At 55.4% G+C, this 14,368-nt stretch overlaps 2 protein-coding genes across 6 annotated transcripts; both read right to left on the reverse strand.

Moving 5' to 3' along the window:
* Positions 1 to 870: 870 nt before the first annotated feature.
* PROB1 (proline rich basic protein 1) lies at positions 871 to 3,956 on the reverse strand (the record flags this gene model as incomplete). Its single annotated transcript, XM_081233175.1, has 1 exon — positions 871 to 3,956. The coding sequence occupies exon 1, from the start codon at positions 3,934 to 3,936 to the stop codon at positions 871 to 873; it is 3,066 nt and encodes a 1,021-aa protein (XP_081089301.1). The 5' UTR covers positions 3,937 to 3,956.
* An 894-nt stretch (positions 3,957 to 4,850) lies between these two features.
* On the reverse strand, positions 4,851 to 11,817 carry SPATA24 (spermatogenesis associated 24). 5 transcript variants are annotated; one of them, XM_081230911.1, is made up of 6 exons: positions 11,524 to 11,817; positions 10,209 to 10,274; positions 9,853 to 9,983; positions 9,697 to 9,767; positions 6,295 to 6,397; positions 4,851 to 6,158 (listed from the first exon to the last, which is right to left on the reverse strand). In XM_081230911.1, exons 1-6 carry the CDS (start codon positions 11,638 to 11,640, stop codon positions 5,981 to 5,983), a joined length of 666 nt encoding a protein of 221 aa, XP_081087037.1. In that variant the 5' UTR covers positions 11,641 to 11,817; the 3' UTR covers positions 4,851 to 5,980. The 5 variants fall into 5 exon arrangements, with proteins under 5 accessions (XP_081087037.1, XP_081087035.1, XP_081087039.1 ...); XM_081230909.1 differs by having other exon boundaries at positions 6,295 to 6,451; XM_081230912.1 differs by having other exon boundaries at positions 5,975 to 6,186.
* Positions 11,818 to 14,368: the final 2,551 nt, after the last annotated feature.

The raw sequence follows: 14,368 nt of genomic DNA on the forward strand, positions 1-14,368 counted from the left end.
GACAGCTCACTACCTCTGGGGGCAGCCCTGTCCCCTGCAGCTCCCATTTCCTGCCGCCCCCGAGGAACCCCATCACCCCCTCAGGTCGGCATCTGGGGCCATGTCCTGGGATTTCTCACACTACCAACTAAAAATTGTCACTTGCCATCTGCCTCTACAAGGATGAAATCACTAGCCAGTACAATCGCTGACCTTCAATACACCCTGAACGGAGTTCTGGGCAGAGATCAGGAATGAGGCCCTCTGCGCTCTGGGAAAAACTGGCAGAAAAGGCCTTTAGATAGTCAGATATTTTCAGGAGAAGATTTTATGGGCCCAATTTCTTGCATCTTCTCATAACTAGAAAAGCACTAAAATCATTAATGGACATCTGCTCCTTGTGACTAGCAGCAACCTTCTGCCAAAATGTGGTCTTGATTGCCTGTATCCTCCTTCACCAAACCCACATATACACTGACTTCCCCCACTTACCTCTTCGGAGCAGTTCCTCAGTGCTGAGAGGCTGTCTCCCAGGCTTATAGTTTTCATTTTGCCCCAAATAAAACTTAACTCACAACTCTCACGTTCTGCATTTTTTTCATCCCACAACACACACACACAGCCCCCCAACACACCACACTCTGGGAATGCTTGGGAAAGGGGTATACGATTTTGCCGGGGGGGAGGAAACAGGCAGCCATTTCCTGAGCTCCAGCTCCATCAACGCTGGGGGTCTCAGATAAGCACTCTGAAGGTAACTTCTGGCCTGAAGACTGCATAAGGTGGGTAAAAGAAAGAGGTGATAGAAGGAAAAGAGGGCACAGGACTGGATGCCAGAACCTCCAAGGCCATTAACGGGTCCCAACACCATGGGGATCAGGCCCTGGGGCCTCACACGGGGAACAAGGAGCCCTTGCTCGGCTGGGCGGGACCCAAGCTGGAGGGTGGAGCACAGAGGAGCAGAGGAGGCGCGGGGCTGGGGGCCCCGCTCACTGGCAGGTAGTACATCCCGTCCAGGGGCCCCGCCTCGGAGGCCCAGGGTAGCTGGGGGCCGCTGAAGGCCGGCGGGCCCGGGGATGGTGGCAGTGAGAGGCCAGGGATAGGCCCATAGGCCGGCGGGTAGAGGCCGGGGCCCAGGGCCAGCGGGGTGTAGACGCGGCGGGGTGGCACGGAGGGCGAGGGTGGCAGCAGCACCTCCACGTACTGCCCGCTTTCGGGGTCGAAGAGCAGCCGCAGCCGAGGCTGCCTCGACGCCTCCACAAAGTAGTAGCGGCCGCTCTCTGGGTCCACCAGGACCTTCCCCGGGTGCGCGGCCCCGGGCGGCCTGCGCGCCCCCTGGGAGGGGCCTTCCGGGGACCGGTCCATGGGAGGCGCCGAGGCGGCGCGGGCCTGGGGCGGGGCCGCTCTGCCAGCGGACGCTTGGGGCTCCCGCGGGAGGGGCGACTGGACCGCAACCGCAGGCTCAGGGGCCATAGGTGGCGTCTTCTGTTTCGGTGCTATTCCAGGGCTCGAGCTAGGGTACGCCTGCGGGGAGCTGGGGCGGGGCGGTCCGGGAGGTTGGGTCCCTGCCGGCCCTATCGGCGACTTCTGGGGTGAGGTGCGAGCGCCGCCTAGAGGGCTGGTACGACCCTTGTCGTCGGGGACCAGGCGCTGGGGCTCTGCATCCCTGTTCTTTCCGCCAGGACCGCGCACCACGACTCCCTGGGTTCCCTCCGGCCGGCGGCCTAAGGCCAAGGCACCAGGCAGGCGGATCTCAGTGCGCGCGAAGGGTTTCGCCGTGCTGTTCTCTGCCCTCCGCCGCAGGACCCCGTTGGGCTGCGTAACGTCCCGGGGGACTGTGTCTGCGGTTGGCTCTGGGGTCTCGTAGGGGTGTGACACGACCGGCAGAAAGTCCTTGAGAAAAACGGAAGTGTAGTGAGCCGGGGCGGGGGCCCCCAGCGCCTGAAGCTCTTGTGTCTTGGATGCGCCGCCTTCCTCCCCGCGGGGTTCCGCAGGAGGTGCAGGCAGCCCTGAGCCTGGGGTGCTTGCCGGGAAGCTTGGCGCGTATGTGGTCTTCACCATCTTGCGCACGTCGCGGGGCCGCGGAATGGCCACGCGCGGGCGTCCCGAGGCCGCTTCTCCAGAGCCCAAGGCTTCCGGGCGCGCGTCGGCATCCAGGGTGCCCACGAGGCGACTGAGGGGCAGCTGGGGTGCAGCCACCGCTGGCGACAGCTGGCTGCCTCGGAAGGCAAGATCCGGCATCTCCCGCGTGGACGGACTCTGCGCCTCTGTTAGCTCTGGAGTCCCGGGTGCAGATGGCGTGGGTGGCACCAGTTCCTCCTGGGCTACGCCATTCATAGCTTCCCGCGTAGACACTACCGCTGAGCTCTGCACCGTGGAGTCCCACGTCTCTTGGGGCGATGGGCTCCACGTCCCAGTAGGACGCTCTGGAGTCTCCCATGAGGACAAGTTTGGCGGGGACGGGCTCCTACTCCCCTCAACTGTATCCCCAACTGCCGGATGCAGAACCTTCCACGAGGAAGGAGCTTCGGGGGATGGGCTTCTTGCACTGGCAACACCCCGATTCCACTGGGAAAGGGTCGGAGGGGAAGGGCTCTTTCTGCTGACAGTTTCCGTGACAGCAGCATCCTGATTTCCCCATGCGGAGGATGCCTCGGGGAGCGACGGGCCACTCACCTTCCGGATAGCCCTATTCCACGGGGACAGGTTCTGGGGCGAGGAGCAGCGAGGACCCCGCACGGTCCCATTTGGGGCTTGCCACAGTGGGGATGGGCTCCTCGGTCTCACAGCCTTACTCGAAACCTCCCGGGGGGCCCTAGACTGGGAAGACGGACTCTGTGCCTTCAGGACGGTTCGATCCGGAGTCTCTCGCGGGAACCGAGTCTTGGGTTCCTGGTGGTGAGCCTCCTGGATCTTCTCCCCAGACTGCAGGAAGATGCTGGAACTAACTGGACCCAGCGGCTCGGTCCCGGGCGCGGGCTTGTCGCGCCGAATTGCGCGCTCACGGAGGCTAGGCCACGGTCGTGGGGCCCTGGCGGGGGCTGAACTATAATGCACACGAGGTGGCCGAGACCTGGCCTCTTTCAGGGCCACTCGAGTACTGCGGGGCGTTTCCGGGGCCGCAGGCTCTGGCGGAAACGTGGGTCCGAAGGTGGCGCTGCTTGGGGCAGGGGTCGCGGGGCTCAGTTTTCTGGCCAGCGCCGTCTGCACGAGGTCCGCGGCAGCCTGCAGGCGGCCCAGAGACTCGTCCAGGGAGCCGGTGCGCAGGAACAGTCGCGGGGGCGGCGCGCTGGCCTCCCGCGGGGGACTCCGGGGCCGGGGGCGCAGCTCGATCTGACGTTTGGGCACCGTCCGGGGCCTGGCAGGCGCGGCACGCTCCTCCAGCGCCACCTCCACACACTCGAACTGCGCTGGGGTGGCCGGACTCGGCCCGCGGGGTCGCAGCTGCAGGTAGGTGGCCCAGCGGGAGCCACCGTCGGGGCCCTGGGGCTGCGGTTCGGCAGGGATGGGAGACGCGGAGCCGGGCGGAGAGAGGCTGCGGAAGGCCTGCGTCGTGAGCTGTTGCACCTCGCTATCCTCTGCGTCAGAACGGCTGAACAGGGGCCCGGCGCCGAAGATGACTTCCATCTCCCCCGACGGCAGCATGCGCAGCTGGGGCTGGGGTGGCCGAGGGCCCGAGGCCGGGCCTCGCGGGAAACCCGAGCTGGGCCCGAGCTGCTGGCGGCTATTCTGGGCGCTGACGGACAGGCGAGGCTGCGCGCCCTCCCCCAGCACAGGGGCCACCGTGGGCCAATTCGCCCTGCCCTCCGCGTCCGGCCCAACGTCCGGGGGCTCTGGAGAACCCGGAGCCGTGTGGTAGGAGCCTGACGAACTGGAGGAGTCCTGGCGCCGCGCGGGGGCCGCGGGCAGCCGCCCTGGGAGCCCGGGCAGGGTTGGCGGGGCGAACGCGGTCAGCATGCTGGGGCCGGACGCCGCGCACTCTCCCTCGCGTTCGCCTCCGCTGGTGCCGCGACGCCCGCACTGTCCCCGCCCCGCCCGCGGGTGCCGTGGGGTCACCGCGCCTTAAAGCGGCCGCGTCCGCTCCCGAGACGGCGGCGTAGGCAGCCGGAGAGAACTGGGCCCTGGGTCCTACCCTCCCAGACCCCTTCTCCGGCGCGGCCGGAGAGCCTGGGGTGGTATTCCAGGCTTTGGTTGACGGGAAGGGGAGGGGAGGGCAGGCATCCAACTTGTACGCAGGAGCTAGGCCCAACTCCACTCATCCATCACAGGTGACAGAACGGAGGCTAAGCAGGGACCTGCCTGAGATCAAGCACTATGGCATGTGGATCAGAGTGTGAGCCAGGAGACCAGACAACTCAGGTCTTGCTAACAATTTCATCTTTATGTCAGTCCCCCGCGTCTTCCCATCACTGCAGTGCACCCTCCTCCCTGACCCTCCCATAGTCTGTCGCTAGAGCTCATAAGGGTGCATTCCCCCCTCACCTTTGATAGAGGAGCATGGCTTGGAGGGCTCCGCTCCCCCCGACTCCAAAAGTTGTACTGGGGCCTCAAAAAACTGCTGTCCCTGGCTGGACCCACTGCCCTTAGTGGAAACCTAGGCTGGAGGGGACAGTTCTAGCTTTTCAGGCTGCCAGAACAAGTCCCGGATGCTGATGTGGCATCTCTTAGGAAACTCTGGGGTAGCTGTGGTCCCTTCTCTAAAGCCCCTCTGAGGCAAGAATAGCTCTGTGCTCCCCCATGCACCCACAAGGCCCTCATTCCAGCCCCTGCCACCTCAGGACTTGCCCTGGGGACAAGTGCTGATGGGGAAGCAGCCACCACCTGTCACTCTCTTGGGACAATGACAATGGGCACCACTTGCCCTTAAACTTCTGGCTTCAAGGTCCTGCTATGACTCAGGCCCCAGCTGGCCCTGGAGCAAGAGCACTGGCCCCTCCTACGCATTCATTCTCACATTGAGCCAGGAAAGGCTAGACTTGACAAATCTGACTCAGCCTCCCTTGAGTGGGACCCCTGCCTGGTGTGTCCCCTTGATCACCTAGGGCACATTAGTGATGGCTTCTGAGAGGATCCAGCCTGTCCATTACATCCAGCCCTGCATATGCAACTTGAACACGTCATAGCCCCTTCACACAGTTATCCCACCTTAAAAATAGACATAGCAGGGCTTCCCTGGTGGCTCAGTGATTGAGAGTCCGCCTGCCGATGCAGGGGACACGGGTTCGTGCCCCGGTCCGGGAAGATCCCACATGCCGCGGAGCGGCTGGGCCCATGAGCCATGGCCGCTGAGCCTGCGCGTCCGGAGCCTGTGCTCCGCAACGGGAGAGGCCACAGCAGTGAGAGGCCCGCGTACCGCAAAAAAAAAAAAAAAAAAAAAAAAAAAAAAAAAAAATAGACATAGCAGAAGAAAAACACACAACACAGCATTGTCCTTTCCCCTTCCTCCATTTGTGCAGACTAATAAGCTTCTGTTTGGGAGATGTGTAAGAAGATGCAAATGTGATTCACAGGTACAGCGTTGTTATGTGATGGAAACTGATTTCCCAAATTCACTGTGGTCCTGGAACCCACCATCTATGAACTCTCCAGTCGGGGCTTCTCACAGACACATACACAACACATACACAGATAGCCCTTCAAGTTGGGAGAGTTAAATTTACCAGGGCACTGGGGTAACCAGGGTTGTTTATGTAGGAAGGAATTTAATACCAAGAGTAAGAAGGGACAGTGCCTACTAGACAACCAAGTAGTCCTTCCCTAGGCTACAACCCCATACCCCCATGGGCCCCCACTACTACCCAAAGGAGGGAGGGAGGGGAGTAGTAGGGGCTGGAGACTCGAGGAGCATCCATTCTGAACACAGCAGTGGCCTGGCAGGTGGTGGTCCAAAAGGCAGGCAGGGAAGAAGGAAGGAGAGTGTCTTTTACCTTTCACCCTACCTCTTCCCTGGGGTCCAGGCCACTGTGAGGCCTGAGGGAGGTACCCGCAGGGATCGGAAGGGTCAGGATGGGGACCACCACAGCAGAGGAGGCAGAGGTTGGGCATTACAGCCAGATAACAGGAAGGAGACGACCATTTTATTTTTCCTTGGAACGCTGGCGGCTCCAGGTCTGACGCATCCCCAAGGCTTTCTTATGCTTCTGGTCCAGCACCTGGGCCATGTAGTTCTCCTGCTGCTTCTGGATCCAGAAGTCAGACATGTGATTCCTGCAACGGAGCCGGCTGGGCATGGGCTGGGGACAGCCCAAGGGTAGGGACCAGAGGTCTGGCTCCCCACTTCCATCAACAACCCCCAGCCTGGCCCGGACCCCTCACCTGAAAATCTCTTTCTGCTGGCTGATAACTTGCTGCAACTCCTTAATCTCATTCTCTTTGCCATTAAGTATATCTTCTTGCTTTATAACGTGAGACTCAATTTCTGTGGGGGAGAGAGGCAGGCAGGAGGAGTGGTTCCCATCCCATGAGCTCCTTCCTGAAATAAGGCATTCCCTCAGGGGTCTTTTCAGAACTTGGCTCCCCCCACCCAGGGGTTGTCCAACAGTAGTTGCTAATGCCTTCATAAGAATGAGTTTATTATGGAGTCATGATGGGGTGGGAGTGGAGGGCACAACATCTTGATGAATGTGTCAGTGACTTTACAGTTCTATTCTGGACCAGGTAGCTCACATGAGGGCAGGCAAGGGCCCTTGGAGAGAGATGGTCAGCCCTGCCCAAAAGCAGGAGGATGAATGGCTCCTGCCCTCAACTCCTGCAGCTCTTTACAGATATCACCTCCTTGGCGAGACCCTTCCTAGTCTAAAATCACAACCCTTCCCAATACTTCCTATCCCCTTTTCCTGCTTTATTTTTCCTTCTTAGCACTTATATCTCACAGACCATACATTTTGCTCATTTGTCTTTTCCTCTACTAGGATATAAGGTCCACAAGGACAAGGATTTTTTGTTTTATTCACGGCTTTAGCCCTAAGGCCTAAAATAGTACCTGGCACATACTAGATGTACAATACTTTTTTCTGTGGAATGAACAGGATGTCCCCTGGGCCTTTAGGTCTTAGAAACATCACCTAATTCAGTCATTTCAATCCAACCAGACCTACTGAGGACCAGCTGGATGCCCAGCCCTGTGTTAGGGCTTCAGGGGAGAAGACAGGATCCCTATTCCACAGGGCGGGTGGGGAGGACCCAGGGAGATAGTGGTGGCAAAGCTTACCCCCAGATTAAGTGCGCATTAGAAGCAAGCGTAAGTTTTGTGTCTTGGGTTAAAATCCAGTGAGGCTGTAGGGATCTGGGGTTGCTTCATTTACATAATGTCCCTCAGGGAGTCCTGGAAAATTCTGATTCTCAAAGGAAGAAAATCCTACTGCTTTTAAAGGCTGGACAAAGATTAACTAGAACATAAGCTCTGAAAATGCAGATATACTGAAGCAGTGAAGGTTTCAAAAGAGAAGATCTGATAAAAAGTTAAGGCACACGTTACAGAGAGACATGGGTGAAGGGAAAGAATGAAAACATGGGCTCGCTGGGTCACAGGACCAGGACTATTGAACCTCCTTCCTCAGGTCATCCAGTGAATCCAAACTGATTGCTTGTGAAGTTCTTACGGGAAAAAAGTACCATAAGTGTGTTTGAATCTTTTAAAATAAATGAGAGCTAAATTTAGAATAAATGGCACCCAATGAGAGAATGGTTAGAAAAGCGTTTTGAGAAGAATAAGGAACTATGTAAGTGTAAAACTGGAACCATGCAAAGGGAGGTAGCGGGGGTGGGAGACAGGCCAGGGGGTAGCTCAGGTCACCAGATCTCCTCAGGTGAGGGCTTATGCCCTACTGGAGGAGTTCAGAACATTCTTGGGGGAGGCAGCCAGGCTCTTCCCCGTGACTCACACACATTCCACAAGCAGACGCAGAGCCCCCGAGGCCCTGGCTGATCTCTAGGAAATGTCGTAGAGGAAGGGCCTCTAGCAGCACCAGGAAAGAACCCTAGGTTCCTTTTAGGGAAGTGGGGGGATGTCCAGGGAAAGGGGAAGGACTAGGAGACCAACATCCTGGGTATGGAGGCACTGACTGCCTGTTGGGCTCCAGGAGGTCCTAACAGGAGCTCTTTTTTAAAATTTATTTATTTATTTTATTTTATTTTTGGCTGCGTTGGGTCTTCGTTGCTGCGCGCGGGCTTTTCTCTAGTTGCGGTGAGCGGGGGCTACTGTTTGTTGCGGTGTGCGGGCTTCTCATTGCGGTGGCCTCTCCTGTTGCGAAGCACGGGCTCTAGGCACGCGGGCTCAGTAGTTGTGGCTTGCGGGCTCTAGAGCGCAGGCTCAGTAGTTGTGGCGCACAGGCTTAGTTGCTCTGCAGCATGTGGGATCTTCCCGGACCAGGACTCAAACCCGTGTCCCCTGCACTGGCAGGCGGATTCTTTTTTTTTTTTTTTTTTTTTTTTTTCTTTTTGCGGTATGCGGGCCTCTCACTGTTGTGGCCTCTCCCGTTGCGGAGCACAGGCTCCGGACGCGCAGGCCCAGAGGCCATGGCTCACGGGCCCAGCCGCTCCGCGGCATATGGGATCCTCCCAGACCGGGGCACGAACCCGTATCCCCTGCATCGGCAGGCGGACTCTCAACCACTGCGCCACCAGGGAGGCCCGGCAGGTGGATTCTTAACCACTGCACCACCAAGGAAGCCCTAACAGGAGCTCTTGATCAAACAACCATGAGGCTCGTTAGCCCACTTGGCCAGATCAAGATGGCAGCCTGCTGGCATCTTTCCAGTGACAGTACTCACCAGGGGAGAGAGAAGGCTGCATTGGTGGGTAGGGGGTGCCCAAGGCTCCAGGTGGGGGCCCATCAGGAGAGACACTGAACCTCTTTTGGGCTTGAATTCTGGCCTACTCAAAATGAATGCTGCGGTGAATGAAGGAAATGTTGTATATGGAATTTACATCTACTTCTTAAACTAGGTAAGGGGAGTTTAGCATGCTGGGAAAATGAAAGGGGGTCCTAAGGTCTCAGGACACTGGGTAGCTCACTGAAAGTGCCCCACAACTCAGGGCACCAACTGGGCCAACAAGTGGCCACAGGCATCGGCACAGAGCAGAGTTGAAACCTAACGGCCCACAGACGTATTTTCCCTGGCCCATACAATACTTTAAACATGTCTAAATCCGTTGCCAACACTAAAAAGTCAGAAACGCTTCCGTTAAAATGTGGTTTCCAGTTTCTTTCTTAAAGATCTGACAGTACTGGGCCCCTATCCCACGGCAGAGGTGCTATAGGCCTTGAGAGGGGGCATGGTTCTCCACATTACCACAGTCCCCACGCCTCCTACTGGGTCCCCAACACTGAAACTAAGGGTCAGCTTCCACACAGCACTGTGCTTGCCCCGTTGCTCCTCTGCTAACAGAGTTATAAGTAAAGTACACTATTACTAATAGTCACCAAAAGTGGGAGAACAAAAAGGTGGACTAAGAAGGTCATATGTTTCGAGAAAAATGGGAGCGAGCCCATTCCTTTATGGCCATGAGGAATACTGTACACCAACTACTTCCCTCATTTCCGTGGCCTGCCTGCTCGCTGAAGGCCTTTGCAAAGGTGTGGCCCACCTGGGCTTGCATGTATCCTCAGCCAGGGACAGAAGTTGGGGTGAAACCCTGCTCTGGACACAGGCACTGGGCTGTTAGGGAAGAGCCCACGCATGTAAGCATGGGAGGGAGTGTGGGCCTCCCGCCTACCGTTGCACTTGGTGATGAGCTGGTCCTTCTTGCTGGACTCCTGCAGGGCTCTGCTCTTGACACTGGAGAGCCTGAGTGGAGAAGATAAGAAAGGGTGGGAAGGCTGATGGGCAGATGGAACCCCCAACCGTTCCCCCACTACCAAGGCCCACTCACGCCTTTTCAAAGGCCAGCTTCTCTTTCTCCAGCTGTTTAGACAGCACCTCTACCTCTCCGAGGGCAAACTGCAACTTCTCCTCTTCCTTGGCCAGGAGAACCTTGGTCTTGGCATGGGCATCTTTCTCTTCCTGCAGGGGCAGCAGTAGTGACCTCATTATTACCCCAAGCCACGCTGGGTCTCCTAGGCTCCCTTAACCAGCCCCCTTTCTCAGAAGGGCACATAGAAGCCAGGGTACAGGAAGATTCTGTCCTTACTATTGGGGCTGGAGGCTCTCAGAGGCTAATACTCAATGACTCTACCCAATCACAGGGATCCTGGGAAATGGGGGAAGCTGACAGAGGCCATCACTTACCACCAGCTTTTTCTCCACTGCCTGGAACTCTTCTTTACTGACAAAATTTTCGTCCTGGAGAATCATCTGCAACAGAGCCTGGCTCAGGAAGGGGCTGGGGTGGTAGGGGTTTCTCTAGGGACCAGGACTGAGGATAGATAATGGGATGCCCAGGGCACCTAGGATGACACTGAGGCCCAGGGAAGGGAGAGTTCATTCCACAAGATTCACTGATGCTCAGCTCTACGTCCTGCCCTCAAGGAGCAAGAAGTCTCGTGGATAAGACAGCCTATGGCCACCACTTCTAACATGGTGTGTGCTATGATGGAGGTTCCCAGAGGAGGCCCCTGACCCGGCCTGGGGAAGGGTCAGAACAGCTTCAAGGGAAGGGGGATGTCAACCTGATATCTGACTGCTAAATAGGGGTGGGCCAGAAGAAGAGGATGGAAAAGAAAAGTGTTCCAGACAGTGAGAACACACATGCAAAGGCCAACTGCCAACAGAAAGACCTGGGTACCTAAAGGTATGCAGGTAATTCAGTGTCCAGAGCTGCATACTACCGTTAAAGAAACAGATGTGAAGTCAGTTTTATGTGTCCCCACCTTGTTACCCAGATAAAAAACAAAACAGAAAAACTATGAACTCCAGTTGGCCAGGATTTTACCATGCCTGTCCATGTAATCTGTGGCTCCAATGCTTTGCACCCATGAACGGGGGTTTGATCAAAAAAGCAAAAGCAAAGGGACATAAAGGGGTTGGAAGCCTTTAAATCAACATGTGAAGAGCCAATTCTGTGCTTAATGCACTCATCATGGGGAGGGGATTCCATAATAGGAAGGATGTTATAGTTACTCTGCACACAAAGGCCTTGGCAAGTCAGTGAAGTCATCTTCAATTAGAAATGAGGAAATTGGGAATTCCCTGGCGGTCCAGTGGTTAGTACTCCAGCTTTCACTGCGAGAGGCCGGGGTTGGATCCCTGGTCAGGGAACTAAGATCCCGCAAGCCATGTGGCGAGGCCAAAAAGAAAAAAAAACGAAATGGGGAAACTTAAAGCTCAGTGAATAGATGGGCATATCTATCAGGCCCTGCACAACCAGTCAAAGAGAGTAGGAAACAACTTGGCTTTGACTAAAATTCCCCGGTAAATATTCACGAGACACTGCCCCCTTTTGGCTCCACCTCTACCAGCCGGAACACATCTGGGCCCCGCCTCCTCGTGATGACGCCATTGGCAATGTGCTATCGGCCCGCCCCTGGCATCGGGACAGGGTCTGGCCCCGCCCCCACCACTTAGGCGTCCAGTCCGGCATCCCCCAGCTCTTCTGGTTGCGTACCACGTTCTTCAGCTGGTGGATCAGTTCCTCCTGAGACTCAATCACGTCCCGCAGTTGATCGAAGGCGAGACACACTGATCCTGACCCACCCCTCGACCACCCGACGGGCGTGGCCATCTTTCGCCCCCGCCAGCTCGTTGGAAATGGCTGCCGCGGCTTGCCTCCCCGCTGACGCCCACCAATGAGAATGAGACGCCACAAAGCACCCTGGCAACCAGGGGCGGGGACTTCCTTTGTTAGCAGGGATGGGGCCCGCCTCTTAAAGGAGCCGCTCTCTTAGAGGAGCCGACTGGGGAAGAGAACTTCCAACACTGTTAGTAATTTAAGTTTATAGGGAATTTGCACATCTATTATATGATATGTTTCTCAGGCAGTCCTGAGGAGCGGGCAGGGCCCGGCTTATACTTACTGTAAGGACCGAGGGGCAGGCAACACTCAGACACCAGCCCTCACCCTTCTCCCAGGGCCCATTAAACTGCAAGACCCTGAAGCAAGGGTCAGCTGAGACAACCCCTGTATATTTAGCTTCACATGTCTCTTTATTCCACTCTAATCTCTAAATTTCCCCCATAGTATGAGACTCCAGCCTCCTGTGATCTTTATTCCTCCTAGGAACACACTTAGTATTTAGGGGGCCTGAGCCTAAGCAATGAAGGGAAGCTCAAGAATAGAAAAGGAGAGTGGCTTCACCCAAGATAAGAGTCCTCACATTCTGGTACCAGGCTCTGGGCAGCCTGAAGAGCCTGAATATATTAGAACTGAAGTCAGGCATGAAGGAGACTTGTAAAATGGAGGCAGGGAAGGATAAGGTGATCACACATCCCCACCAATCCTCATTGAGGGCTTGTTTTGAAACCCAAATAAGATTATGCTCAGGCTATTAGATATTAGCTATTACCAGAGCTAATATTTATCGAGTATTCACTATTTCATGACACCATTATGCCTTATTAGTGTTATTTCATGTGATCTTCACAATAACCTTGTGAAGTAGGTTCTAATGTCCACATTTTACAGATGAGAAAATGCAGGTTCTATGAGAATGAATAACCCAATAAGCCAAGGTCACCCAAGCTAGTGAGCCTTGGAACAGGGTTTGGACAGAGGCAGTCTGATTCCAGGGTCCATGTTCTTAACCATAATGCTGTGATGCATTTTGGTGGAACACAGTGGATTCTGAAGTTATGGAATTTGAAACCCCCAAGTAGGAAATGACTATATTAAGAAGGAGTTTGGGGTGGCGCAGTGGTTGAGAGTCTGCCTGCCGATGCAGGGGACATGGGTTCATGCCCCGGTCCAGGAAGATCCCACATGCCGCGGAGCGGCTGGGCCCGTGAGCCATGGCCGCTGAGCCTGCGCATCTGGAGCCTGTGCTCCGCAACGGGAGAGGCCACAGCAGTGAGAGGCCCGCATACAGGGAAAAAAAAAAAAAAAAAAAAAGGAGTTTGGAAAAAATGTTGTCGATGACCACAAAGGGAAGTTGAAATTTCAGGTAAACCACTTAGGCTGCTCTCCTTAGCTGCTTAGGTGCCTCTTTTTGGCTGGATGTTGTGACCTGACAAACATGGCCATTCCTGTGGCTCTCCCAGTGGTAGCCCTTGTTTTAACTTTCCTTTTTTATTGTGTCTGTTCTCATGTCCTTGAGGGCAAGGCCACCTCTGTTGATCAATTTTTAAGGGCCTAGAGCTGTAGAGTCCAACAGAATTTTTCTGATGGAAATGTTCTGCACCGTCCAGTACCAGCAGCCAGTAGCCTCACGTGGCTCAGCAGTACTTGAACTGTAGCTCAGGTGACTGAGGAATTGCTTTTTAAATTTTTTTAAAATTCCAATTAAAATTTAAATTTAAATAGCCAGGGACTTCCCTGGTGGCGCAAAGGTTAAGAATCCACCTGCCAATGCAGGGGACACGGGTTCGAACACTGGTCCGGGAAGATCCCACATGCACGGAGCAGCTAAGCCCATGCACCACAACTACTGAGCCTGGGCTCTAGAGCCCATGAGCCACAATGGCTCACGTGCTGCAACTACTGAAGCCCGTGTGCCTAGAGCCCATGCTCCGCAAGGAAGAGTAGCCCCTGCTCACCGCAACTAGAGAAAGCCCAGGCACACCAATAAAGACCAAACGCAGTCATAAACAAACAAACAAACAAACAAACAAATAAATAAATTTAAATAGCCATATTTGGCTAGTGGCTACTGTATTGGATATCATGGGACTATAGGATGCTCTGTGGTTTATGTGTCTCAGGACAGAGACCTCTAGGAACTTTGTCTTTCAAATGCGAATGCTCCTTTGAATTACCCTGGACAAAGCTGCACATTGCTCTGGGGCAGCAATCACTGAATCTCCCCACGAACTCTGTCCCCTCTCTAGGGTCTTTTAGGAGGTGCTGCTTGATGTTCCCTTGCCACTCAACATTCACCTCCGCCAGCTGCCCTCCACATTTAGGGCAAAACCCTAAAAGGCTCCAGCAGCCAGTTCCTGAGGATGGGAAGTTATGAGCAAAGAGAGAACCCTGGATCCAGGTCTGCACCCTGCATGCTAGCATGGACATGAGGGACGCTCACCCTGGTTGGGGATTGCCACGGACTCCCACTCTATGTCAACAAAAACTACAGGTTCTTAGCCAGCTGGGGCTCAGCAAAGCTCAGGATAACATGACATCACAGATAGCTTTGTGATCCTGCCCTGGGAAGTGCTGCCTTTCTGCACAGGCTTGTCATGCTGGTTGATGTTCTGGTTATCTACTGCTGTATTAACAAACCACCCAAAATTTACAGCTTAAGAAAATCACTTTGCTCAGGAATCTTCACTTTGGGCAGGGTTCAATAGTGAAAGCTTAT

This window comes from Mesoplodon bidens (genome assembly GCF_964165515.1).
Source record: "Mesoplodon bidens genome assembly, chromosome: 4".
NCBI classification, from domain to species: Eukaryota; Metazoa; Chordata; class Mammalia; order Artiodactyla; family Ziphiidae; genus Mesoplodon; species Mesoplodon bidens.